The sequence below is a fragment of the Lynx canadensis genome, chromosome C1 (genome assembly GCF_007474595.2).
Source record: "Lynx canadensis isolate LIC74 chromosome C1, mLynCan4.pri.v2, whole genome shotgun sequence".
Classification (NCBI taxonomy): Eukaryota; Metazoa; Chordata; class Mammalia; order Carnivora; family Felidae; genus Lynx; species Lynx canadensis.
In genome coordinates, this window is record NC_044310.1 from 17677541 (window position 1) to 17705513 (window position 27973).

Consider the following 27973-nt stretch of genomic DNA (forward strand, 5'->3'; position numbering starts at 1 on the left):
GTGGGGACCCCCACCCTCTCCACTGGGGATGGTCCCTCACTACTGCCTGTGGACCCATCCGGAGTGTGGTCTGAGCTCTTGCGCTAGACGTGGAACTTTGGGCAGATTCTTTAAGTCCAGTGTGGCAGTGTAGTGGAGGCAGGGGACTGGCCAGGATGGCCCATTCTCAGCCCAGTGTTCGCCGCAAAGGTCACCTGACTTACCAAGATGTCTCTGAGGAGGCTGTCAGAGCCAGGGCTGCTGCCAGGGCGTAGTCTGCGGCGGTGAACTGAAACTCTTCCTCGCTGTCGTGGGAAAGGGGAGTTAATGGCGCCTGCAGGATTGCCTGGGGATCTGGCTGGGGCATCCCTGAGATTAGAGCTGCATCTACCTACCCCTGTCTCAGTACACTAGCAGGCATGGCTGTGCCTCCCCACTGGCTGATCTCTACAAAGCAGGGCTGTGCCTCCCCCCTCAGACTGGGACCTCCAAAAGGCAGGGCTGTACCTCCCCCCTCAGACTGGCATCTCCATAAAGCAGGGCTGTGCCTCCCCCCTCAGACTGGCATCTCCATAAAGCAGGGCTGTGCCTCCCCCCTCAGACTGGCATCTCCATAAAGCAGGGCTGTGCCTCCCCCCTCAGACTGGCATCTCCATAAAGCAGGGCTGTGCCTCCCCCCTCAGACTGGCATCTCCATAAAGCAGGGCTGTGCCTCTCCCCTCAGACTGGGATCTCCATAAAGCAGGGGCTGTACCTCCCCCCTCAGACTGGGATCTGCATAAAGCAGGGCTGTGGCCCCCCCCTCAGACTGGGGACCCCTAGCGGGTAGGGCAATGGCTGGGGTGGGGTCCCTGATGATCCCACCTGGTGCGGAAGGTTCTCCTCCGCACTGAGGAACCCATGTGTAGGTGGTGCTGCCGCTCCTCCTTGTGCGCCTCCTCCTGACGGTGCTCCAGCCGGTGGACGACCTCCACGGCCTGGGGGGGCCGGGGCTCCCCCACATTTCCGGGGCTGTGGGGCAGAGTCATGGCTGCGAGAGCAACAACCTGTGGAGCCAAGGTGCGCGGTCACACCACCAGGCATCTGCCCGTCCCTTCCCCATGTGGTCGTCCCAGCATCCCTGTGGGGGGTGGTTTGTGGGGTGGGCGTTCATGCTCCAGTGGGCAGAGCGGGGCGTGGAGGCCGGGGCGGGGCAGGGACCTGGCTAACGGGACAGCAGCAGGCTTCGCACCCTGAGCCTGCCTAACGTCCCGCGTGCAGCTGAGCGAGTGCAGCCCCGCGTCGCGAGCAGCCCCTGGCTTCTAGCTGCAGCCCAGCCTTAGTCTCTCCCGTGACCTGCGCCGAGCCCTCCCTTCTCTGGGCCTCAGTTTCTCAGGTGATGAGCGATCGGACACCGTGATGTCTGAGGGCTGCGCTATGACTCAAGATGGGCAGATGTCCTCACTCTTCCTACCTGTGCCCGCTCAGCCCCACTTTGCCTGCACTGGCGGCCTGGCCTCTCTTGGAGAAACCTCTTCCTCCTGGCCTTCCTAGCCCCACTCAGGCTTCACAGCCCAAGTGGAAAATGCTTCCATTGGCACATTGGTCGAGCGCGGAAACTCTGGGGCGCAGTCCCGCTTCTCGTGCCAGTTTCCAAGTGTGTCCCCTTGGGTGAGACTGTGTGACGTGGTTTTCTCATCTGGAAAATGGGTCGACTGGCCTCCCGGGGTGGTTGTCAAGGTTGGATGAGTGCTTGGAGCGTAGTGATTCCCATGTAAATGTTAGACATCAGCATTAGTTTTCTAAGAATCCCTGCTAAAAACTATAGGCCACCTAGAATTTTCCCTACTCTAATCCTTGTTAGGCTTTTCTATCTCCACTCCAGTTTAGCTCTGATTCAAAGATGCCTCCTCCTCCTATTTAATGACTTCCTATTTATACATCTTGACTCTTCAACAAGATTATAAGTGAATTAAAAGTAATAACAGTGAGAGGCGCCTGGGTGGCTCAGTGGGTTAAGCCTCCAACTCTTGATCTCGGCTCAGGTCACGATCTCTTGGTTCGTGAGATCAAGCCCGGGTCAAGTTCTGCGCTGACAGTGCAGAGCCTGCTTGGGATTCTTTTTCTCCCTCTCTCTCTGCCCTTCCTCTGCTTGCCCGTGCGCACTCTCTCCCTCTCTCTCTCTCTCTCTCTCTCTCTCGCTCTCAGAATAAATAAACATTAAGCAAAAAAAAGTGACACAGTGAGTGTTTACTGTGTGCTGTCCCATTGTCACCCCATTTTTTAAAATAACTTTGTTAACATTTATATTTATTTTTGAGACAGTGAGAGACAGAGCGTGAGCAGGGGTGGGGCAGAGAGAGAGAAGGAGACACAGAATCCGAAGCAGGCTCCAGGTTCTGAGCTGTCAGCACGTGGGGCTCGAATTCGTCAACCGCGAGATCATGACCTGAGCCGAAGTCTGATGCTCAACCGACTGAGCCACCCAGGCGCCCTGCATTATTACCCCATTTTACAGATGAGGAGGGAAAGTGCTTGCTCAAGGTCACCCAGCTGGTGGTGGGGCCATGACTGGCACCCAACTCTGAGCTCTCTTGACCTCTATGTCACGTGTCCACTCAAGGCCAGGCCTTGGCTGTGGCAGGGGACCCAGCGGGCCGCACGGCCTTTCTTCTTGTAAGGGGATCACAACCGAGGGATCCCCCTTTTGCATTCTCGAGGCTCAGGTCTGGGCCACAGGTGGTGGCCGGTAGGGTTGGATCATATCGGTGTGGAGGAACCTGTGGGATCAGGGAGCGAATCCATGGGTATGGAGAGGCAGGCAGGGAGAGCAGGAGGCCCATGAGCGAGCTAGCTTTGGATTCTCGCGCCAAGTTCTCTCCCAGATCTGGGCCTCGGTGTTACCACCGGGTCTCTGGGTCTCTGAGGGCCCCTCTGATGCTGAAGCCCTAGGATGCTTGGCGGAATCCCTGGTGCCTTCCCTACCTCCTCCAGGTGGGAATTCTGGCGGGCAGGCCACTGACCTGGGAGGGTCCTTGCCGGGCTTAGGCCTGAAGTCACCCGTGGCTCCAGCCTCCCCGGGGGGCCTCCCGGCAGGAATGTGTGTGTGTGCCGGATTCTGACCTGGGTGGGAACATGGTGCCTGGGAGACCACTTCTCTAGGTCCATAACCTGGGAGATGGGCCGCCGGCCTCATCGGAGCTCCGTGGCCTGGGGGGCCGGTTATGGGGAGTCAGGGGGGCTCAGGCTGCTGAGGGGCGATCTTAGTGGACCTTTACTCCTCTAGTTCTGAAAAGCTCGTTCCCTTTCAGTGTCTGGATTACTGCAGAATGTCAGTCAGGACCAAGGGCCGCACCGAAACTTCCTTGGCCTCCTGCAGGTGGCCTCAGCAGGACGTCACGGGACCGTCACCCCTTCAGCTTCCCATCTGGCCCCTCCTGAGGAAAAGGGTCTGCTGGCATCCAGAGGATGGCTGGCCCTGCTCGTTCTGCCCCTCCTTCCTCACAGCCCCAGAGGAGAGCTCTGGGTACCACCCGAGGCGGGACACCCTCCCCCCCCGCCCCCCCCCCCCTGCCACCACCAGCTTTTCTGGGACACTGTGGCCCTGGCCCTAGCAGCTGAGGAACGTTCCCTGGCGTCAGCTGCTGGCTCCCTTCCTCGGATGCTCTGTTCCTGATTAGCACCGTGCAGGGGTGTGTGTGTGTGTGTGTGTGTGTGTGTGTGTGTGTGTGTGTGTGACTGGCACTCATCCTTGACCTCCTGGGCCTCCCGCAACCAGACCCCCGGCTTTAGTGGATGAGGCATCAGTTCTTTTTAAAGCACTGACTGAGGCTTGGGATTAAGAAGCAGTGGGAGGGCAGCGCCACGAGTGCCTGGCGGGGAGGGGTCGGCGGGGTGTGGGCCCGCAGGGAACCCCCACCCCCACCCCGCCCTCCCCCGGGGGCGCAAGGCCTGGGCTCTTGGTCCCGCAGCGCGGCCTCCCCTTTTCTCCCGAGCCCCCCCGTCTGCTTTCCCTCCAGGCCGTCTGACAGGCAATGCGGCCTCTGCCCCTTTCTCAGGAGGGAAAGAGAAGGACACAGAGGCTGAGGGACTCACGGAACCTGATGGCAGAAAGCTGGGTCCTCTGAGTGGGCCGTGCTCCACCAGCTCCCGAGTCCAGAATTCTGACTCTGCCACTGAGTAGCTGGGGCCACCCCTTCCCGGTCTGGGCCTCGGGCTCCTGCCAGTGAGCCCAGGCTGGACGCGTGCCCTCCTGGCCCTGAAATTCGGGCCTTGAGGGCTTACTCCCTTTCCCTGCCCGCCCGGTGGGCCAAGCAGGCCTCCGCCAGCGCTGCTCCGGCTTCGCGGGACCCGCCAGCGCGCCCGGCCCCTTCCACTTGTCGGGCCCCCGCGACGGTCTCTTTTCCAGCCTTCACATCACAGAGGGCTCAGGCCAGAGGACCGAGGGCCACGCAGGACAGTGAGAGGGGGCAGGGGTCTCCAGAATCCCCTCCCAGTTTTACTCGGAGTGCTGCCTAAGTACGTGTGTACTTTCCAAATCCTCCAGGGTCCTTTCCCAACACACACACACACACACACACACACACACACCTCACTTGCTAATGGAAAGCTGAGGGTCTTACTTTCTGAAGGCGTCCCTCCCCACCTCTGATCCCTGGAGGTAACTCACAGAAGCAGCTGTGCCCACTTAGGCGTCTCTGGCGAGAAGATTCCAGAGGATGAGAGGGACCTCGGTTCCTTCTTGCCCTGGGCTCAGCGGGGACTGGAAGAAGAATGTGATCCTGGAGCCTGCATGGGCCTTAAATATAGCAGTGCTGAGACAGTTGATGACAATGGATGGGAACTATGGGGGGGGGGGGCACAGAGAGGAGGGGCCGTCCCATCAGGCCAGCGCTGCTCAGGCGGCAGCAACAGGTGGAGCTGTCCCCACCCCCACCCCAGCCTCCGCACACAGCTCCTGCCCTCTGCGTGATCCCTTCTGCCCAGTTCTAGCCCCCACCCCCTAAGTGCGGTAGAAAGAAGGTAACAGCTCTGGCCTGGTCACGGGAAAAGCAGATAAGGGGTGGGGCTGCTGGGGGCTCCGACTGGTGCCTCCGACTGGGGGAAGACCCCCAGCTTCTCCGATCTGATCCCCCTGTGAAAAGTGGACACGGTGGGACTGGACACCAGTCATGAAGACAATGGAAGGAATGTGACCTGAAGCGGGTGTTTCGAGCTTGTACGTTATCACTGGCCGGAATGGAGGCATGTGGCCTCTCATGCCAGCAGCTACTGGCCCGGCCCTGCCCAGCCACGGTCAGCGGGGATGGGGCAAGGCCCGGGAGGGAGAGGAGGGGGAAGCTACCTCTTCCTGCACCGTCCACGTCTCTCAGGCTTCCAGAGTGGCCACGACAGGACCCGTCTTTCCAGCCTTTGGCACACCCCTCCGGTACCTCGGTTCTTTCCCCCACGTTCATTCACACCCACCCTTCGCCAGGCAGAAGGGAACAACACCCATGATGTGAAGGAATGGGAGGGAAATTTAATCTAGGCGGGGAGACAGGCAGTTAGAGCAGGGGGTGAATCGGGAAGGTACACCCGAGCCAGGTCTCAGGGGTTAAGCAGGTTTGAGGAAGTGGGTGCCGGCTCCGGTCCAGAGAGCACAGTTTCCCACCCCGGCCTCCTCCCAGGACCTCAGGGCAGGGTGGGGGGGAGGGCAGCAACACTACATCTGTCACTTTTCCTAGCGTCTCAGGGACTACTCATGTGAAAGGGGGGAGAGAGAGAGAGAGAGAGAGAGAGAATGCAACTGAGCTTTTAGCTACCATGTTAATCTCCTGCCCTATTTGAAAACCCCTTTCTAGGGGCGCCTGGGTGGCTCAGTCGGTTAAGCAGCCGACTTCGGCTCAGGTCATGATCTCACAGCTTGTGAGTTCGAGCCCCGCGTCGGGCTCTGTGCTGACAGCTCGGAGCCTGGAGCCTGCTTCAAAATTCTATGTCTCCCTCTCTCTCTGCTCCTCCCCTGCTCATGCTCTGTCTCTGTCTCCTTCAAAAATAAAAACATTGAAAACGCCTTTCTAAGTATGCCTGTGTCCCCCCTTCCTCCCTGGCTGCAGTGTTAAAAGCATCTTTTGCGGGGAGAACATTTGGTGGCTTTCTTCCATCTTGTACTCAGTCAACCTCAGACGGCCTTCCCAAGACCCACATGTATACATTCTCCATGAGGTGTGAGGGTGAATCGGACGTAGAGCAGGGGCGGTGTGGGCTTCTAGGCCAGCAGGAGACAGGCATTTAAACTGCTCCTGGAACCCCCTTCCCCCCAAGGCAGCCTGTGGACCAGGTGGCTGTAGGACCTTAGGGAAGTCAGTTAACCATTCTGGTTCTGTTACCTATACAGTGGCGTCAACTATGCTGGCCTTGCAGTGTGACTGAGAAGGTTCCGGTAGGGAAGGTGGAGCCAGCAGCACGGTGACTGGCACCCACAGAGGCCTGTGAAACAGGAACTCCACTGATAACTCCACAGCAGTCGGAATGTGGGAGCTCACCCTCCTTCCGTGTGTGGGATTCCCATTCACCCCAGTGATGCCCTCACCCCTCGCGGGGATGTCACCTCGGGGAGAGTCGGATGTGCCGTGAAGTGCACACAGCCAACCCCGCAGGTCACAAGGCTGAGCAGAGGTGAGGCTTGGAATTACATAAACCTGGGTTTGTTTGCTTGTTTATTATTTAAAAAAAATGTTTATTTATTTTTGAGAGAAAGAGAGAGAGAGAGAGACAGAGCATGAGCAGGAGAGGGGTAGAGAGAGAGGGAGACACAGAATCTGAAACATGCTCCAGGCTCCGAGCTGTCAGCACAGAGCCCGACGCGGGGCTCGAACTCACAAGCTGTGAGATCATGACCTGAGCCAAAATCAGACGCTTAACCGACTGAGCCCCCCAGGCGCCCCTAAACCTTGGTTTAAATCCCGACCTCTGGTACCTGCACTCACTCATGGAGGAACCCTGGCCTCCTCTCTGGGCAATACTTATCCTGCAGAATGATTGTAAGAGTCAAACGAGGTTAAAATGCATACATTGCCCGATAAAGTACCTGGCTGGCGGCCAGTGCCCCTCCATATTTCCTTGTCTCCTTTCCTTCTCATCTTCCCCCTTTTTTTGCGTTCCCCGGATGTATGAACATTAAGGACAGTTGTTTAAATGCGCCCAGCAGCCACCCTGAACTTCCATAGCACTTTTTCAGACCACAGCCAAACTGTGGTTTTTGGGGGGATGGCTTCACCTGGTGGCCAAGCAGAGTGCTGTCTGGCCCCATGCTTTCTCTCACCACCTCCTTTCTGCCTGCTTGTCTCCCATCCCTCCCTCTGTTGTTCTCCTCCCCACCCCCTCAGTTAATTCCAGGTACTGTTCTTGTCATACTTTCGGTCTAAGCGTATCTTCCTTATGCCGCTTCCTCCTTAGAGTGGGAAAGGAAAACGGGCTCAAGCAGCCCAGGGGCTGAGCAGGGGGCTAGGGTCTCAGGGCTGTGACCCACCAGCAACAGCAGGTGAGGCCATTCCTGTCTCTGTCCCACTTTCTGGAAGCTGGGGTGGGGACAGCGACAGGGGACAAGCCTTGGCCCTGACATGTGGTCATAACATCCTTGTTCAGGCTGACGCTCAGACCTGGGAGGGGCACAGAGGGATCCAGCCTCGGGGACCCCAGAGGGGTCCGGTCCCAGGGGCCCTATTCTCTGGGTAGGAGACTCAGGCAACCCCTGTATGTTCCTGGGGCCGGGGGCCTTGAGAGGCCAGAGGTCTGCGGACTTCACAGGTGCATGTGCTACCCGAGTAGCCTGGACCCCCACCCCCACCCAGGGTATGGGTGACTCCAGGGAGGTGATTTGAGGCTGTGGACAGGGAAACTGGTGGTGTGAGGGCATTGTTCCCTCCACCTGCCCGAGAGGAATCGCCGAAGGTGTTTATTAGAAATACAGATGCCCCAGGAGCGGTGGATTTAGCAGGGCTGGGGTGGGGCCGGGGAAGCTGTGTTTACTCCTGGGCCGGGCTCTGCTGTGAACACTGGGCTAGATGGGGCCAGGCTATGGGGAGTCCTGGTAATGGGGTCAGGGCCTAGGACACTCAGGGATGCCAGTGCCTCATCCCAGCTCCAGGGGGCCTCAGACACTCTGCCTTCTAGCTGCTTCCAGCCCTATCTGCAGGTCTGGGCTGCCTGCTTGGGAGACCAGAGACCTGGTGCCTGTCCCTCAGTGGGGACAGGGCGTCCTGAGGAGGGTCACAGGGCTCAGAGCCATTCATCTCTCTCCTCAGGCACTCAGACGCCACCCTCCGAGAGTCAGGGAGTAGTTGGGACATCTGTCTGTCACCCTAAGTTGCTTAGAGACCTTCGCAGCCCGGTGAGTCAGAAGAGGTGTTTAGGGCCTAAAAAAATCATCTCTGTGACTCCTCAACCCTCTTACCTGGTGAGAACAGTCAAGCTGTTTCTCATTACTGAACAAGGTGAAGAGAGTCAACCTTTGGCCAGGTTCACCTCAAGGGACAGAAAGCAGACTTGTTTGCAGTGTGGGGGGAGGGGAACAGTCATTGGGGCCACCTCAGCGGCTGCTGAGAGAGCGGGCTGGGGTCATCAGGAGGGTGGCCCACCCCTCTGTTATGGAGATATTGGGCCTAGACCAGTGACCCTGAAGATGTTAAATACTAATTACAAACAGATAAGAGCACCAGCACCTGGTGCTGTGTTGGGGGCGGGGGGTGGTGAGGAAGAGGAGGGGAGACATATCTGGGTACAGAGCAGAGAGGACACTATATTCGGGAAGGTCATGCTCAGGCAACCCGACTTTGGCCCTGTTTTTCAGAAATATTCAGAATGGGCTTTGGGACAGGAGGGTGATGACAGGGCCTGACCCCTTAAGGACCCCATTGGGGCCCCCTTCTTTAATCCCCGTGAGTCTCATCTCTGAGCATCCAAACCAGCGTGGAAAGTTCCTTGTGATGAGGATGAAAAGCACTAGGTTTGAGCTCGAGCTAAGTCATGGCTTCCGCGGGGGTGCCCCTCCCCGAGTCCCTTCTCTCTGGGCCTCGGTTATCTTATCGCAGGGCTCATCTGAGAGGGAAATGGGACAAAGGACGTGCCAGCCCCCTGCGGCATGAGCAAGGAGCCCTTTCCTTACGTAGGAGCAGGAGGGGCCGTGGGGGCAGAAGGGCAAGAGAGATGTTCACCGCCTCTGGTGAGCTGTCCTCTGGGAACGGCACCCCCACCCTTAAACAACTTCCTCCTACAACCTCAGCCAGAAGGTTCCCTTTGTCTTCAGACCCTGTTTCCTTCCACCTCCCCCAGATAGCCCAGCCCCTCTGGCCTGGCCCAGAGCAATCCTGAGAAGATCGGGGTGACGTGAGCCCATGAGAAAATGCCCAGCGTGAAGCCACATCCTGACCTGGGCCGGGGTGGGGGGGGGGGGGGGCACTCACTGTAAAACATCACAACAGGACATTTCCTGGGCACTGTGCATGTGCCAGGCACAATTAAGTACTTTACAGACATTTCGTTAATTAATTTCATCCTTGCCACACCGCCGTGAAGTAGGTGTTATTATCTCCACCTTACAGATGAAGAAACTGAGGTTTCGAGTAGTGATTCATTTGCTTGAAGTCAGACAGCCGGTAAGTGGTAAGGCTGGAATTTGAACCCAGATGAGCTAAGTTTCCAAAGCTGTCAAGTAAGTGCACTTTGTTGTTGTGTCTACTTCAGGGGCCACATGACCCCATGTTCCTTACAAATCCTGCTCTCAAGACAGGGTCTGAACCCTCTTCGTCCGCCGGCGGGAAAGGCTTGTGTGTGTCCTCCCTCCCTGGGACCTGCATTCCAGGGGAGGGGAGAAGCCCCTGGCAGGGGGATGAAATTGAGATGGTGTGATTTCAGGCAGTAGCCGGGTTGGAATGAGCCCCGGGCCGCGCCCCTCCCTCGCGCCACCTCGGCCTTGGCAGAGTGCAGGTTGTTCTGGTTCTGCCCAGCCTGCTATGAGGCATCCTTCCCAGACTCAGTTTCTCAGGATAGGGGAATCACAGAGGAAGTAGAGACCTCACTCTCTGTCCAACTCGTTTACGAATCTGGCCAGGAACGGGATGGGGAACTTGGTGTCCAGCATCTTAGGAGGGGGGGGGCGCTGGATCTCCGTGAAGCCTCCTGCGTTAACTCCCCACACTGCTTCTCCCCTCAGGGCTCTGCTTGCACACGCTCATTTGCATATGATGCATACCCAGAACTCCCCGGCTGCAGTCCTTATCATGCCGTTTTGCTCCAACCATAGCTCACCCATGGCAGGGGCCCCGTGTGCTTCTTTCCTTCGGTTCTTTCAAGGGCACTCACCTGCGGCCGGGCTGCATAGTGTGCAGCATGGTCGGGTGTGGGAGTGACAGCCAGTGATGGGAGGTAGGGCGGGGACAGGGAGGAAGCCCCAGGCCCGCCCTGTTCTCCGCTCAGGCCTCCCACTGCACGGTCAGGGCCAGGTCCGCTCAGGCCTCCCACTGCACGGTCAGGGCCAGGTCTCTGAAGAGAGAGTCCAGTTCTGTGGGCTGCTTCAGGTCTGATGCCTGAGGGGCCGGGCTCTGGGCCTCAGTCTCAGATACAGGCTCCTCGTCCTTGGGACACACGAGGGACTCCAGCAGGCCCCAGGGACTTGGTTCCTGGTCTGTGGGGGAACAGGGGAGGGAAGGAGTGTTCAAAGGGAGGGATACAGGGTGGCCCTCGATCTGGACAGAGGAGAGGAGGGGGAGCTGGCCCTTCAGGTACGACGGTGTCCCTAGTTCCCCTCTGTGTAGCACACTGGGGTCAGGTACTCTGTCCGTGTGAACTCCCAGATGCTGGTGGAAGGAATTTGCTTCCTGGGGGTCCCCCATATCCAAGGAGGTCATCCCTTGCAGAGAAAGGCCATCGGGGATATACCTTCCAGCTGGTGCCTCTTTCTGAAGCTGACATTTAGGCCTGAGGTGTTTGGGACTAGAGAGTGTCACCGGTGGGGAGTCTTTGCCAGAACCTTCTACACACATCCCATAGGAAGAAGGCCAGCTGTCTGGAGTGGTCTGAGGAGTGTAGGAGGGGGGCTGGACCTCAGAGATGGCCTGTGCCATGTATGATGGAGGTTTGGCTTCGGGGGTTACTTGAGGTGCATAGGGTGGGGGCCTAACTTCCGGGGAAGCCTGGGGCGCACAGGACAGTGGGGAGAGTGCCTGGTGAGGCGGCACTCCAGAGGGCCGGAGGACGGAAACGTCTGGCTGCCCGAGGTAGGTGATCTCAGACAGGCTGTGCAGTGGTGGGGCTCCCGGGGGCTCCCTGGGCCCGGAGACCTTGACTTGAGAGTACTGGACGGGCTGGGCCAGACTGCTGGGGCTGCTCAGGTCGAAGACAGGGATCAGCACGTGCTCCTGGATGAACCGCAGAGGCTGGAAGGTCAGGACTCGCTGGACGTTCTGTGCAGGGACGACAACAGTCTACCCGTTAGGGCACGTTCTCAGCTCCCTGAGGGTGCCGCGGATGGTTGGGGTCCTCCAAGGAGAGGCAGAGGGGATGGGGTAGACCACCTGGGGCACTTTTCAAAATGCACGTGCCGCACACCCCCTTGGCTTTCCAGAGATTTCTCTGAATGCTGGGCCTCTGTGAAGGGACAGGGCTCCCAGTTGAGGCTTTAGTGGAGGGCCACTTCTCAAGTCTAGGCTATCTGAAGGAAAGAGAGCGGGGCTGTGCTTTCTCGAGGAAGTAGGTAACTCACATTGGGGGTTACCTTGGGGGTATGCTCTCGAGGTGGTGGCCCATACTGTTCGTCACTCACGAGTCCCCAAGGGCCTGATATAGGGGGCCGGGTGCAAAAGGATGGGGGAGAAGGGGAGGCAGGGGAGTTCTACAGGAAACGGCTCATCTGGGCTTTGACATTGCGAAATGCCCTCAACTCCTCTGTCCCTCGCATAAACGAGAGCCGGCTCCTAGAGCCCCAGACCCGTCAGGTCGGGCCTCTGCAGCAGGCCCTGTGGCTTTAACAGAGAGCCGGTTTCTGGCCGCCATATTGGGGCATGACTTGGGGGGCTTACATAGGGCCTAGAAGCCCTGGCTACACTGGCCCGGATTCCAGGGAGGCCCATTTTGACAGGACGTGAGCTCCAGGGCTCCCCAGAGTGCCCACCCACTGTCAGCCCCTTGTAGCTGCCTGCTCTCCTAGGTTACCTGCCTGGACGTGGATACTTTCAAGTCACGTGGATTTCTTTACCAAGCCCACTGTCCCCCGTCGCCAACCCTTCTCCAATACACCCTGCTGGGCCATGTCTTTGTCGGCTTTAGGTTGGAGAAGAGGAAGGAAGTCTAATTTTCTGTACTATGTGCTTCTCCCTCCCCTTCAGGGAGAGCCAGGGGTCCCTGGGCCCATGCCCCTGCTGCTTTGGGGTCCCCCCTGGACCCCTCCTTCCGGCCCCAGGCGCAACTGCTCACCAGGGAGTTGGGAGGCGGAGGTGGCTTGGTGACATATCTGTAGCTCAGGTAGCAGAGCCCTGCGACGAGGAAGCCCATGGAGAACAGGAAGGCGCCCGAGAAGGAGTACGTCCACGTCCGATCTGGGGGGGGGGGGGGGCAAAGGGGCCAGAGCAGGAAGACTGAGGCTGGGATCTGGTCTGGGCCGGATCCCATGTGGACGCTGCAGGCTGGGTGCTTTCCCTGCCCTGCCCTCTTGGGCCAGGCTTGGGAAGGTCTCTCCTACTCGCAACGTGTGCAGGGCGGGGTCAAGAGCACAAGAAGGGGGCCACATACTAGATGCCTAAGTATCCAGAATTTATAAATCATTCTGACACTAAGGAAAATATGTTGTATGCTCCCACCCCGACGAATATATTTTTCATAACAACCTGGCTCAGCGCAGAGCCTGCTTGGGATTCTCTCTCTCTCTCTCTCTCTCTCTCCCCCTCTCTCTCTCAAATAAAAAATAAATTAAAAAAATACATAACAACCTGGAAGGCTAGGTTTGAATTTTGGATTCTTAGATTCCTTGGGAGTCCCCGTGCTGAAATGTGGGGGTGCAGGGAGAGCCTGCCACAGGTCCCTGACCCACCCTGGCTCTATCCCTCTCTGGCAGGGGCCTTGTGCACATGGATGTAGACTCCCCAGCCCACACAGCCAAGCTCATCCATGTGCCCCCCCGCCCCAAACAAATAGCCACAAACAAACGGCCATCCTTTGGGCTAAGGGTCTGCACATCAACAGCGTCTCCTCTTGGGAGGAAGGACGCAAGGAACAGATCCGCTAGACTGGACACAGGCTCGCTCAGGGCATTCGTACAGGGGATTTTAGGGTCCCAGGTACTCAGAGTGTGGTCTAGGAGGTCACAGGCTCCGGGGGAGAATCTGTGCATTTGGACCTAAGGACTCTTCACCTTGTGGGGAGGGTCATGGCCAGAGTATGGCCGGAGCAGAGCCTTCTAAAGTGACCTCTGTTGCCTGGGTCTGAGGACAGCCCTACCTCCCTAGCAGGGGGCTGGGGGCAGAGGCAGAGGGGGTTGTGTGGGGGGAGGTGGCAGTGGGAGGGGCCTGTCCTCTGTGCCTCCCTACAAAGGTAATGGGCTGGGTGTTTGGGAAGCTCTTGCTCAGGAGGGAGCCTGGGAGGCACCGCCCTTTCTAAAAGGGAAAGAGAAGGACGACTAAGGGCTTTAATGTAGAGCCTTCTCCCAGTGGTCCCGCATCTTTGAGACTGATGCTGCCGGTTCTTGGCCTGACACACTTCCTGTCACCAGCCCAGGTGGGACCGGTAGGGGGCGTGGTAAGAAAGCAATAGTTGGGGTTTTGCGAAAACTGGTGATTTGTGTTCTCCAGGGGTTTTGACCCTCCAGGCCACCCTCCTTCCATTCCCCCATGTGGTGGGATGCTGATTGCCAGCTGTCAGTGACCTTGACAATTGCTGTGAACCCTGGGAATCTCTGGAGCCTCCACTTCTAGCCCACTTCTCGCCCTTCCCCAGCTCTGACTGTTGACCTCTCTGGGTCAGCTTCCCACCCCAGTGATAACCCTGTCCCCTGTCACACGGTATTCCTCTTGGTGCTCTGGAATGTGGGGTGTTAGAGGTCTGGCTCAGCCACTGACGTGCTGAGAATCCTTCTCTCTGCTGCATGACCCTCTCTGGTCTACTATTTATTTTTATTTTTATTAAAAAATTTTTTTTCACACTCATTTTTGAGAGACAGAGAGAGACAGAGCATGAGTAGGGGAGGGGCAGAGAGAGAGGGAGACACAGAATTCAGAGCCGGCTCCAGGCTCTGAGCTGTCAGCACAGAGCCCGACGAGGGGCTTGAACTGACGGACTGTGAGATCATGACCTGAGCTGAAGTCGGACGCTCAACCGACTGAGCCACCCAGGCGCCCCTCTGGTCTACTATTTACTAAGAATAGGAGCCAGCAATTACTGAACTCTTACTATATGCACGGTGTGGGTGCTCTGCCTATGACATCCTACCAAACATTGAGGGCCAGAGATGCTCCTTTCTTAGGGATAATGAAGCTGAGTCTCAGAAAGGCTAAGTGACTTGGCCAAGGGCACACAGCTGTTCGGTGGAGAACCAGGATTGTCATGTTCAACTACAAAGCTCTCCTCATAGGCACTATACAAGGATGCCTTAGTTTCCCCATCTGTAAAAATTGGATATGGGGTGAAATGACCCCTAGAGTCCTTCCCAGCATCAAGATGCTCAGATGTTGCTCTGTGACCCTCCCAGACATCCTGAGAAGTGAAGTGGAAATTCTGGACTCTGGGATAAGACAGACTGCGTGATACGGGGTCAAGGGCGGGACATATCACTCTGAAATGGAAATAAGAGACATAAATGTGCAGTAGAGAGGCCTAGCCAAAAACAAAATTGCAAAGTGCTGGTTAGAGCCCAGGCTTCAAGATTAGATGAACTGACCAGCTGTGCAGTTGCTGGTAAGTTGCTTAGCCTCTCTGAGCCAGAGTTCCGCCTCTGTGAAATGGGGGTGAGGCTACCCAACCCACAAGATTGTTATAAAGATTAAATGGGATAATGCATGTAAAGCATTTCACATAGTGCTTGGCAATGGAGTGGGTGCTTAATAAATGGCGGGAATTGTTGTTAATATACTTAATTTTGAAGGATAAGGTGACTTCTAGATGTCAGGAAGAAATAGCCAATAAGAAATGTGACTTATGTAAAAGTATCTACGGTCTTAGAAAAAAAATAAAAGGTATCACATCATGAGCTAGACCGTGTAAGGACAAGCCAATAGAAGGATAAGGGTAGAGGGGGCTGCACATTGGCAGAAAGTGGGGTGGGGCAGGGGTAGGCCAGGAATGGGGGACATTTGTCTAGTCCATCCAGGGGAAAGAGTCACAAATCATATACATGCTCCCAGCTTGGTGCCTGTACACCAAGTCGGTTTCCTTTTCTAGCTCTGCTCTTGCCAAGTTCTATTCTGGTGTCCCCGTGGCCCTTCCCCAGGAAAGGCATGCCCCGCGCAAGTGGCCAGTGCTGGCCTTTCGACCAGGCATCTTTTCCCCCGAAAATTAATGCACTGGGACTTGGGTGGAGACAATCAGTCTCTTGTGCATTCTTGGGGCGACTGGTGAGTTGAGTTTCTGAACAACACCGGGGAGGAGAGCTTCCCCGAGGATGATTCTACCCAGCTACAGGCATGCCCTATGGCCCAGCCTCTGACAGCTGCCTCGCCTCCTCATTAGCACAGAAATCACCTACTGACATCATGAATCTGAACCTGATGACTAAGGAGGAGACTCTTTTTCCAAATCCATCCGACCCACTCCTATCACTTTCATCTTCTCAACTTGCACCATCTCCCTGAGCCAATGACTCAAAACGATTTCTATGGTAGCGTGGTGATGAGAACATGGTCTCCTGAATTCAGTCTTGTTCTATCCCTCACCGCCTGTGTGCCCTTGTGCAGGTTACTTAACCACTCTGAACTTTAGTGTCTTCAGTAAGACAGGGTGATAATCGTACCTGTCTCATAGGTAGCTCATGAGGATTGTGGTTAGTGGTTCCTGGTCCCTGGCTAGCACTGCAGAATAGCTAGTTCTTGGGGTGCCTGGGTGGCTCTGTCAGTTAGGCGTCCGACTTCAGCTCAGGTCATGATCTCATGGTTTGTGGGTTCGAGCCCCGCATCGGGCTCTGTGCTGACAGCTCAGAGCCTGGAGCCTGCTTAGGATTCTGTGTCTCCTTCTCTCTGCCCCTTCCTCACTTGTGCTCTGTCTCTCTCTGTCTTTCAAAAAAAAAAATTAAAAAAAGAAAAGAAAAGAAATGCTAGGTCTTATCACTGTTACTGTTCTTTGACTTTGGAAGATACTGAGGGAACTTTTTATCATCTCTGCTTTCCCTTCTGCAGATTATTTCCCAGTATATCTCACCTGGGTTAATATTAAGGTGGATTTGCCAGGGTATATACAAAGCTGGTCAGAGAGAGGATATCCAGCAGGTTGGAGGGTAGGGATTAAACACGTTTAATAACAGCCCATCAGCTAACTCAATGATGGATAAACAAACATTGACTTTGGCAATACGCTAATAATCCTTCTGTAGTTTTTGGTGGGCCACCAGACCTCACCTTGGTTAGAGGGAAGAAAGCACAGAGTCAAGATTCGAATTCAGGAGTCCCACCTCCCTCTGGCTCCAGTTGAACTTACCTGGCAAGGTCTTCACTCGGCACATGTAGGGGTCGCTCTCTCTGACCAAGGCTGGAACAAAAATCCTGATGGCTCCAAGGAACTCTGTGTCGGGGGTCAGGCCAATGAACTCGTATTCCCTCTGCTTGCCTCCAAGGTGCTGAATTTGATAGAGAACGCAGAGTGACTCCTTGTACACACTAGTCTCCGTATGGGGCCCAAGCAAGCCTGTGTACCCCTCTGCCTGGGTTATTGCTCTCAGTATGGTTCACCAGCTACCCACACCAAAAGCTGGTGGTTGGTCTGCAATGCTCCATTCCTATTCCCCTACCCTCTGCTTTATCTGCAAACCCAATCGGTCACCGAGCAACACGTGCTTTCACTAGAACAGGGTCTGGCCCATGAAGCACTCTCTTTAGGCTAGCTGCTGTTACCATCACCGCCTCCACCAACATCACCATTATCTCCGCTTCTCCTAGTTTTTCTCCTCCTCCTCTTCCTCCTTCTTTGTCAAGTATCAAAAACCCTTGAATATCCGTCCCTCTCTTATGCCTTCCTCATTGCTTCTGCCTTAATTGGGCCTCAAAAGCTAAGAATTTTCTTCTTCGTTCTTTGCCTTTCAGCTACATCTTCCCCTTTGCAGGCATGTGGAGGCCAGGGTTTAGGGTTATTTTTATGTTTATTTTTGGAGGGGCGTGTAAGTGTGTGAAGGAGTATACAAACGGATTTTACAACTCACTGTTTTGTGCAACTCATACGGTTGAAATTGCGCATGTTAAATATCGTGTGATACAAGTCCAGCAAGTTGCCAAGGCCCAAGATTCCTCCTTCCCCAGATTTTTTTTACTGCCACTATCGGCACAGAGCCCGACGCGGGCTGTACTCACAGACCGGGAGATCATGACCTGAGCCGAAGTCGGACGCTTAACCGACTGAGCCACCCAGGCGCCCCATCTCATTCACTTTCATATTCGATCTCTCTTCTTTTTGCTCCCAGTAATTTATAGCTTCTTTGGACTAACCCTCCCTAAAGCATCAACTGTAAACTCTGGCCAAAATAAAAACCACCTGTAGGCATTAGAGAGTAAGCAAAGGCAGGCAGATACAGGAGAAAGCAGAAAGGGAAAGGTATTAGGTGGATTTGTCATTTTTTAAAATGTCTTTTAGCTTGCGGTGTGGTTTAAACCTAAATAGAAACCTTGTAATCTTACTGGTTTGAATAATAATAAGAGAGAGTTCTGGGCAATCAGAACAGCTAAAAGTGAGAGGAGAGACCACAGAGAGGACTGGTCCATAGAGAGGCAGGAGGCCCAAGTTCTGAGTGTAAACCTGGCCCAAATCCCCGGCTGGCCCCTAAAGTGAGTAGGATAAACTCCAAGCAGTCCAGGTAAAGGTCAAAGAATGGGACTGACATTTTGGAGTTTGAAGCCCAGCCAAATTACCTGCCTGCTAAAATAAAACGGAACAAGTCAATTACTCTTTGGAAGAAAAGAACAGAATCCAGAGCCCCCCCCCCCCCCCCAGTATACCATTCACAGCATCCAGGATACATTCTAAAATTGTTAGACGGGCAGAGTAAGAGAAAATGTGATCCATACTCAGGAGAAAAGACAATCAGTGGTGACCTCCTCCAAGATGACGCAAATCTGGCATTAACAGGCAATGATTTTCAAGCAGCTGGTAGAAATACGCTCAAGGAAGTAAAAGAAAATGTGCTAAAACTGAGTGACTAGGAAGTCTCACCAGAATAGAAACTATGAAAATTGGAAACTTTAGAACTGAAAAATACAATATTTGAAATAAGAATCGCACTGGAGTGTTCTTAATAGCAGATGGGAGGTGACAAAAGAGTCAGAGAACTCAAAAACAGATCAATAGGGTAAGGAGAATTAGCGTGATGGTCACACAACTTTTTGCATGTATTAAAAGCCATTGAGTTGTACACTTTAAAAGGAAGGATTTTATGGTATGTGAATTATATCTCAAGGAAAAGGGCCAAGATGGTCAGAATGCTGTCTTCAAGAGATGTACTTTAAATATGAGACAGTGAAATTGACAATAAATGGAGGTAAAAGGATATACGAGGGAGATTAAGTATAAGGAAGCTGGAGAGGCTATATGAGTAACAGGTGAAGAAGACTTCAATACAAAGAATCATACTGGGGAGAAAAGGACATTTCATAATGATAAAAGGGTCAATTTAGGCCCCAATGAGGCCGTAACGATCAGAACTGTGTATGTTTGATAACGGAGTTTCATGCACACAATGCCTGGCCAGATTGCACAGAGTTAAAGGGAAAATAGACAAATCCACAGTCTTAGGTGGAGGTTTTATTTTTTTGTTTATTAAAGAAAATATTTTTAAAATTTTTATTTATTTTTGAGAGAGAGAGAGAGACACAGACAGAGCATGAGCAGGGGAGGAACAGAGAGGGAGGGAGACACAGAATCCGAAACAGGCCCTAGGCTCTGAACTGTCAGCACAGGGCCCGACGCGGGGCTCGAACTCACGAAGCACGAAAGCCTGACCTGAGCCAAAGTTGGACGCTTAACTCACTGAGCCACCCAGGCACCCCTGGGTGGAGATTTGAATACTCTCAGCAATTAAAAGAACAGTAGACCTTCCCCAATCAGGAAAGACATACAGCATGTAACACTATCAGCTGCCTTTATCTGATATATTTATAGAGCGCTCTACCAAGCAATGGTAAGATACACATTCTTTTCAAGCACACATGGATCACTCACCCAGATGGGCCATATGCTGAGCCAGAAAACAAGTTTCCATACATTTAAGAGGACTGCAAACACACAGAGTATGTTCTCTGGCCACAAACTGAATTAAGTTGTAAGTCATCTCCCCACAAGGAGCGTGATAAGGACTCTTCCTGCTCAGTAATCTCTGCTCCCCTGACTGTGGAAATAAATAGAACTTCTCTGTCCACCACCCAGGTTTACCTCCCGTGGCTCGTCTACCTCAGTGGTTGTCCCGCTTCAGGGTGGGTAAGAAGCACTTGGGTTGTTCACTGAAAATTCAGATCCCAGACAGGCAAGTACAGAATTTCAGTGAGTAGATTGGAAGGAGGCTGCATTTTAAATAAATATTGCAGGAGAGTCTGATGCCATTGATTGGGGGCCACGTTTTGAGAAACAGCCCCCGCGCTCCAGCCAAACCAGACAATTTGGTGCTTGTCAGTAGGGCTTTAAGTTTTCTTGCTTCTGTCTCCGGTCATGGGGGGGGGGGGGGCAGCCTAGGCCAGTGAAGGGAAAATGTGGGCTCTGAACAGAGCTGGATAGGAATCTTGACTATGCTATTATTTGCTGAACAATCTTGAGCGAGTGCCTGAACCTCTCTGAGCCTCTGTTTTCTCGTTCAGAAAATGGAGATAATAGCGCCTACCTCCTAAGGTTACGGTAAAGATTAAGGGATATCATAAGCATGTATTACTTGGCACATCTCAGAAATTGGCACTGGCACCAGAAAGTTCTGGGAGTTTTTCCAGAACTCTTCGAGCTGCCATTTCCCCCCTCCCCTCCCCACCCCTGCTCCACCACACACGATACCCTTATTTTCCTCTTTCTATAACTATCTGAATTCTTGTTTTTGCTCCTTCTTCATCTACTAGGTTATAAACATCTTGGGTGCAACAATAGTCATTCAATGGAATTATGGACTCGTGGCACCTGCTGGGAGAAAATAACACGTGTTTCCTGGATATAAAAGAAATACCTTGTATGCGATTTGACCCTTTGTACCCTTGCTTTCCACCTTTCCTTGTTAGTGATCTTAAGACACTGCCTGTATCCAGTTACTGAAAATAGAGGAGAACCAGCAAAAAGAACTGCAGCAGTGGAAACAGATTCCAGCATTTTCCAAAGCGGACACCTGAAGATGTTAACAGAGGTTGCTCTCCAGGATGTTATAAGGCATTAAGCAAAAGATAAAGTTTAAAAAAAAATCATGCAAAGTAAAAAGAGCTTCTCTGGTCAAGAGATTTGAGAGAAGTTGTATTCAATGAATTAAAACTGAAGACTTGGCTTTTCAGGACTTGTCAGAGACTTCAGTGCTATTGTGTATGTGATCTACAAGAAGGAGGGCTGTGTTTCAGAGAATGCTAAAAAATACATATATATAGAAAACACATCTCCTTTCTACTTAAAGCGATGCAGATCTAATTGAGAGGGAAATGAGTTTCCAAGGCAGGGAAGGACCAGGGAGACATATACACTTACCATCTGGTAGGTGTGGTTGACCTGGAGCTCTAAGTGGTAGGACAGGTCGGGGAAGACGTCCTCCAGGGTTAGCCGGTGACCATCCCCTGTGTGGATAGGCGTGGTGGTGGGATGGACAATCATCTGGATGGATCTCACCTTGGGGATACAGGTCACATTGGGTGGTTTGATGGTAGCTAGAAAGGGGAGAAGGAAATGCAAAAAAGAAAGGGCTAGAACCAGCCAGTAGTGTCTGAGACTGCCCTGGACCCTGGGACGGGACTGACTGCTTCCCTTCTCCTCCCACCCCAACCCCAGCTATGCTCTGAAAGCATCAGCTACACAAACTCGTGAGAAGACAAAAGTTCTGCAAGCAACTGGTGTTTGGGGTTGAGGTTGGCAAAAGGGTGCCCAGGGGTGAGTGGGAAGCACCCAGGGAGAGGGGCAGTGGCCCCCTAGATTAACCATGACCTTACCCTGCCTTCTCAATCCCCACCTCGAGTCTGGCCAGAGCACCCTTCCCCAAGTCTATCGGCTATGACAGCTTTGGGGACTGATGGCTCAACTACATAACCTAAATAATGTTTGGGGGGCCTCAAATTATTGATTCGGCCTCAAAGGCCAGACCTAAGACTTCAATCTCGTTCAAGACAAAATTTTCCCAATAACCAAATAACCCTTAGGGGTTTACAGACCTCTTTAAGAATTTGATGAACGCTATGGAACTTCTCTTCCCCAAAATGTACCTACAGATACAAATATTTTCCGCTCGATTTTAGGGATTCATGAACCCTACTCCTCCTGAAGCTAACTTATAAAAATCCCTCAAGGGTCCATTGACCCACCAAGATCAAAAACATCTGAACTAGAAGAATGTGAACTTCAGTTTTGTTTATAAAAAACTGAGTTAAAAATCCTCAAAAAGGGAATGAGGGAAGTAAATGAAGACTACCTCCATCGAACAGATCATTTTGCAGCCATGAGATGTCCACGTCGTGGAAAAATGCTTAACAATAGGGGCAAACGTTCCTGATAGCATTCTATGAAGAACACCTACCAACCAGGTTACGAAAGAGTAGAAAGGGTCCCTAGCAACTATGTTTATGTTTAAGTGTTCAGATTCTTTTGGGCTACTTTCATGTTTGTTTGTGGATTTCTATATTTTCCAGATTTTCTGCAGTAAATACGTATTAATTGGACAAGCCAAGAAAAAATAACTTGTTTAATTTTACTTTTTAATTTTCTTGGACAGCCACACGGCTGTTAAGTCAGTAAGTGAACATCACCACCTGCTTAACTTGTGTGGGGAGTTTGGCAACTCCTACTCCATTCATTCATTCATTCATTCATCAGTTATGTATTAATTCCCACGTGCCAGGCCCTACGCGAAGGACCGAGAATACAGGGGATTCCACGCCTCCACATGGAGTCCGTGTTTCACTGGGGAAGGCAGATGCTATACACGTAAGCAAATGGTGACATGAGCTGTCGAGACAATGAACAGTTGACTGTGGCAGAGAATAACAGGTGGCGATGTAGTGAAATGAGGTCACTGGGGCCGTGAGCGGGGACGCCCACTTAGGAGGTGATATTGAGGCAGAGACCAAGACTGAGGACCGGAAAAGAGTCCAGGCCAGAGTAGGGCGCTGAGTTAGGAGGCCTTGGTTGTAGTCAAGAGGCGAGGTGAAGGCGACTGACCTCGGGAGGTCGGGATGGAGCTGGAGGAAGATGAACAGTGCACATGGGATGCTCTGTAGTTGCGTCTACCTTCCCTAAAAGCCACGTCTCTAACGGCCCCCCCGAGCCCTCCTGGGCTGTCCCCCTCCCCTTCCCTGCAGTGAGGGGCGCCCACTCACTGTGATACAGGGAGCTGAACCGGTCGGTCATCTTGGTGGCCGACGGGCCTCCAGCGCTGATAGCAGTTACGCGGGCATAGTAGTGCTCCATGGGGTTGCCCGTCTCCAAGGTCAGGTTGCAGGATTTCCGGGTGATCCGTTGGCAGCCCTCCTTTGCCAGCCACTCTCTCTCTCCGTACCTGGAGGCGAGGGAGGGACCGGAGCACACGTTCAATGAGCGGGCCTGGCACTGGGCCCGTGGTTTATTAATAATGATAACGATATCTAGTATTTACTTCGCGTATTCTGTGTCCCAGGCCCCTTATGCGGATGATCTGTGAGTCCTCACGGTGATCCCGTGAGGTTCATATATCGTTCTCCCGCCTTTTCGAATAAGGAAGCTGAGGCTTAAAGAGGCAATATCTGGGCAGGTGTTTGGAGCTTACGCCTGGGGAGCCGGGATTTGAACTCAGCCAGCCTGAGTTCATATTCTGGGCTCGTCGTCACCAAAAGCCTTTGAGGAAGGCACTGTTATCCCCGTTTGACAGATGAGGGATCTGAGGGGCAGAGAGGCGAAGTGACTTGCCGCGGGATAAAGTGGCAGGACCAGCAACGGAACCTGGGTTTGCAGACCCCTGAGCCCATGTCAACCTCCTCCCCTGCATGGGAAGGGAGACGGGCAGGAATGAGGGCATGGGCTCGAGGGGGTGGGCATGACTTTCTGTTGAGCTAGTCTCACTGATGAGAATAAAACAATTATTTTCCAGGCATGAGTGTTCATGGGTCTATCTTAATTAATCTACCTAACAATCCATGATGAAGGTCCTCTCGCTTTACGGATGGGACAGAGGCTTGGTGCCCATCGCCCAAGGTTATAAAGGCGAGAGCCGGCCAGTCTGACCCCGGAGCCTGGAATTTTAACAATCACCATATTCTCCCTTTGCAAAAGAAACCACAAAGCAGCAAAGCTCTATCTGGCAGGCGGTGGTGCAGGCTGTATAACATCGGGTGGGGGTGTGGGGACATACCGCACAGGGGGATTTTCTCGGAAGGGTCGGTTTCAGAGCAGAATCAAAAGAGGTCATGTGGAGAGGGAAGCCTACTTTTTATACTCAACACTGTAGACCGTGTCTGGGGCGCTCTCCGGCCTGCTGTCCCACGTCAGGATGTTTTCGAAGTTGCTGGACTGGAATTTTACGTGTTGAAGAAGATCCGAGGTGTCCTCAGCCACGTGAGCTGCAGGAAGTGGGGGAGCAGCGTGAGGAGATGGGCACGAGGACCCTGCCTCCAGCCTTCCAACAAGCCGGCCGATGAGGGGTCCTACTCACCAGAGAGTCTGCAACGGACCATCACCGCTCTCCTTCACTTCTTTTTCCATTCTTTACTGAGCTACTTTTATTGTTGTTATTATTATTTATGATTATATTCAGTACTCATTATATATTATTATATTTACTATTTTCATTCTTCACATCCCATAAAATTCGCCGTTTTATTTTATTAAAAAAATTTTTTTAATGTTTATTTATTTTCGAGACAACGCGAGAGACAGAGTGCAAGCCCCGGAGGGGCAGACAGAGGGAGACACAGAATCCGAAGCGGGCTCCAGGCTCCGAGCCGTCAGCCCAGAGCCCGATGAGGGGCTCGAGCTCACGAACTGTGACATCATGACCTGAGCCGAAATCAAGAGTCAGTCGCTTAACTGCCTGAGCCACCCAGGCGCCCCTCAGAGACGTTTCTTTGCTCAGGGTCACAGTTAGTATATGACAGAGCCTGCAGAACTCATCAGAGTGCTAGACTGGTCATGGGGGGATACAGGAGGGCAAGGAGGGGACAGCAAAAGGCCAGAGCCCCAAGAAGAGGACCAGGGACGGACCACTGCCCCTGAAGCAATTTTTACTATAAATGAGAGCTTTCACTTCCAAAGCTCTTCTCTCAGCCCTCCACGCTTGGTCTGTGGAAAGGAAGAGGGGCGCAGGAAAATGGCAGCCGGAACTGACAGCTGGCTCTGAGCGTGCTCAGAAGGGCCTGGGTTGGCCGGGGTGGGAAATAAACAGGTGCGGACCCACTTGCGCCAAGGCCTTGGGGCCTTGTGTACATATGTGTCTTTGATGTGTGTGTGCCTCCACCCACCCTGGACGTGACCATGACCACAACAGGCCCAAGGAGTGGGTTGTTATTTAGTCCCCACTCTGAGTCTACATACGATATTTCTGCAAGAGGGGTCCATGGGCTTAGGAGGCACCTGAGAGGGTGGGAAAGAGGGTTAGGACAAACCTGACCCTGCTGTGCATCCACTGGCAAGGTCTAAGGACGCATTCCTCTTTGAACCTGGGTTGGTCAGTCCCAGCAGCTATAGAGATCTTTGCGTTCCAGGTTTCTTGGAGCTCTCAGAACAAGGCCTAGGGGTCTGGGGGTGCAGGGGGGTGTCTTACTGCTTCTAGCCAATGTGGTGGCTATGCTATTGGGCCCCAAGGTGTGGCTGACATCTTGTTTGGATCTGAGTCTGGGCAGAATTGGGGTCTGTTCTGGAGGGAGTGAGCGATCCTGGATTCAGGGCTGGGTCTTAAGTTGAGGGAGGGAGTCCAATTTGAAGTCAGAACTGAATGTTGGCTACTGGTGGGGTGGTAAAGGTAGGGCAAGGTGGTAAAGGAGAGAGCGAGGGTGGATTTGAGAGAAGGTCAGGGTCTGTCTGGGGTGTCTAAGCCACCCCTCGTTAGGGGCTACAGTGGAAAGGTTGCTGGCTGAGGTCAGTATGCTGGTGGGCTAGTTGGGTTGGGGGGGAGCCTGGTGGCTGAGGCTGAGACTTGCTTGGGAGGTGAGGGGCCCAGGCTGGGAGGAGGTTGGCACCATTTTTCAGAAGGGAACTGAAGTTGGCTTCCAGAAATGAGGAGGATGGACCTTGCCTGGATTCTTCTTTTAGGGGGGATTGAGGGCTAACAGGATCTCTCCTCTCCTCCTACCTCACTCATTTCGTTTTCTCCTCAACTCCATCATGCGTTCCCCAACCTGTGTTGTGTCTGCACTTCCTGGGTGAAAGTCTACATTGTGAAATCCTGGACACCCATCTGTTGTCTAGAAACTGACAGACCAGTAGCCTCTAGAAAAGGAAGTTCCCACGTTTGCTTGGAAAAACAATTTTATGTCAACAAGTCGGAAGCTAAGGAAAAATGAACAAACAAAAACAATTCAAAATATTCTGGAATCAGCCTCAGAATGCTAGGGCAGAGGAGACCTGGGTCCCAGAGAACCTTCTTGGCTCTGAACAACTCCTAAGACTGTTTCCCTTCGGTCCCCATCTGAAAGGGTCAGGAGCTTGTAAGACTTCCAATCAGAATGGAGTCTTCGGGGGAGGCAACAAGTCTTCCTCACTCATCAAGGGCGCAGCGTGCTGGGAATACCCATCTTGATGCCGGAGTTGGACAGACTGGAGGGGCCCAGGCGGCAGCCGGAAGCACTGTGGATCCCACCAGCTTACGCAGGGGACAGGGGACAGCAGCAGAGGGGGCTGGGAAGCCCCCGGCTCTTTATGGGCTTTATCCTGCACTTGAGCCAGAAAGGGCCCTGCAGGGACCCTCCCTCCCGCTCTTCAGTCAGCACTATGCATTCACTTCCTGGGAAAGTTCCCTGAATTGTACTACCCCTCTCTTGGAGCAGAGACACAATCTGGGATCTCACGCATCTATTTGAAATTTCTCTATAACGGTAAATCAAGAAACCGATTTTATTGGGTTTGGAAACCATGCCTTCTAGTTCTGTTTTCAAAGGGTGTTTTAAGACCCGTTAACGCGGCAGGCCTGGCCGTTGTGGGGCAAAGCGCTCTCTGGGATCTAGAGTGAGGGGCCGGAAGAGCCCCCCAGCCCCAGAGGTGAGGAGGGAAACAATGGCCGCACTCGAGTTTTGTCCCTCTGTTGTTCTCCCACCTCCCCTTGTTGGGCCAGTGAAAGCCAGAAGCAGAGGAAGGGACCATACAGCTATCAGAATGATTCGAGTGGTCCAAGGAGGTCTGCGTCCCTCGGGCCAATTCTCTAACCACTGAGGTGAGGGGATCTGGCACCCCCAGTTCAGACAGCTGGCTGCATCCCTGAGTTTAGAGGTTAGTTGAGTCTCCAGAAGAACCCAGGGTCTGAGGGGCCCTCGCATCCTCTCCCCAGTACCCTGAGGTTTCCCCCAGTTCTCCAGGGAAACTTATCATCCAGTTCAGCCCTAGTGGAGAGGAAACCGAAACTGGCTGGGATGGGGGAAAAGACCCCGATCAACCCTCCCGGGTGTCGGGGGAGGTGGGGGGGGGGGGATCTGACCACAGGGTGATGGGCACTCACCGGCCAGGGATCCCGCGGCCAGGATGGTCAGTAGCGTCCTCATGGGGCCGGGCTCAGGGCCCTCTTTTGGCCTCCGCTCTGGGCAGAGCACGGTTGGAAGACTGAGAGGCTTTGCCGCCTTGGCATCGGGCTCCACCCAGGTGTAGGGGTGGGGAAAGATGGGAGGGTGGGGCCAGAGCAGGGGGAACGAGGTGCAAAGGTGTCTGGTCTGTAAGCTTCAGAATTCCAGGTCCTGGGCGGGATCTGCGGGAGTTCCTTTCCTAGTTGCAGAGAACAGTAATAGCGACAGGCCAGCTTGTTTATCTGGTCTGGTGGCTGACTCAACCCAGGCTGTTCAGTGCTTTATCAGGAAGCTAAGAGACAGAAAAAATTAAAAAAAGGCAAAAATAATCCATGACACGCAGCCCCGTCGGACAGCAATTTGGCACTGTGTCTCAAAAACCTGCAACATGCGGGTAACTTTTGCCCCAGAAATTTCCTTCTCAGGAATTTATCCTGAGGACAATCACTGGAGCAGACAAGGAAGGGAACAGGAAATATGTTCCAGAATGTTCCTGGTGGCAAAGGAAAAGCTGTGACTCCTTGGCTTTGTTCTGGCAGGAGGAGACAGAGGAAACCATTTTCTCCTTGTTGCTGGGCCTCAGGGAGGCTGGAGGGACCTGGACGCTGTTCGGGGTGGACCTGATCAGAGATCTGTGCTCCTGGGAAGAGTTTGGCTCTCCCCGGCCACACAGCCGCAGGCCGAGGCCCAGAGCAGGAGAGCTGGCTCCTAAGGCAGCCAGTGGAAGCATCCAGAAGCCTATGGCTTTTGGATGTCGTAGGCTGTGATACCCAGCAATTTGTATTTAAGTTTTTCTTAAAAACAATTGTTAGAATTGTTTCCTTTCTATCAGCTTTGAGTCTTTGGTAAAGTTTATTTGCCGAAATAGCCAAATCTCGGTAATACAAGAATGTGGGACTATCTAGACTTCATTTCTAATAGGAAATAGTAAAAAAGAAAGAAAGAAAGAGGAA

General features: G+C 53.4%; 2 protein-coding genes across 3 annotated transcripts in view; both read right to left on the reverse strand.

Annotated features, from left to right (window-relative positions):
- MYOM3 (myomesin 3) overlaps window positions 1-4923 on the reverse strand; it is a 47920-nt gene extending 42997 nt beyond the window's left edge. Inside the window, exons 1-3 of the mRNA XM_030326751.1 lie at window positions 4628-4923; window positions 844-1025; window positions 204-284 (exon numbers count right to left, since the gene is read on the reverse strand). Coding sequence (XP_030182611.1) covers window positions 204-284; window positions 844-1007 — 245 coding nt within the window. The 5' untranslated portion in view covers window positions 1008-1025; window positions 4628-4923. The remainder of the gene's footprint in view (window positions 1-203; window positions 285-843; window positions 1026-4627) is intronic.
- A 1742-nt stretch (window positions 4924-6665) lies between these two features.
- On the reverse strand, window positions 6666-27328 carry IL22RA1 (interleukin 22 receptor subunit alpha 1). Of its 2 annotated transcripts, XR_004343958.1 has the most exons (8): window positions 26960-27328; window positions 23741-23873; window positions 22659-22837; window positions 20824-20999; window positions 16612-16750; window positions 12409-12530; window positions 10300-11399; window positions 6843-9815 (listed from the first exon to the last, which is right to left on the reverse strand). XR_004343958.1 is itself a non-coding variant. In XM_030327204.2 (7 exons), the coding sequence occupies exons 1-7, from the start codon at window positions 27000-27002 to the stop codon at window positions 10446-10448; spliced, it is 1746 nt and encodes a 581-aa protein (XP_030183064.1). In that variant the 5' UTR covers window positions 27003-27328; the 3' UTR covers window positions 6666-10445. The 2 variants fall into 2 exon arrangements, 1 of the variants encoding a protein (XP_030183064.1); XM_030327204.2 differs by having other exon boundaries at window positions 6666-11399.
- Window positions 27329-27973: the final 645 nt, after the last annotated feature.

Excerpts from the sequence above, each read along its gene's own strand:
- IL22RA1 (XM_030327204.2), bottom strand. The coding sequence starts at position 27,002 with ATGAGGACGCTACTGACCATCCTGGCCGCGGGATCCCTGGCCG. Across the intron at positions 21,000-22,658 it reads GTTCAGCTCCCTGTATCACA|CTACCATCAAACCACCCAAT; the intron begins GTGAGTGGGCGC and ends TCCCCTTTCTAG. Across the intron at positions 16,751-20,823 it reads TCAACCACACCTACCAGATG|CACCTTGGAGGCAAGCAGAG; the intron begins GTAAGTGTATAT and ends TATCAAATTCAG.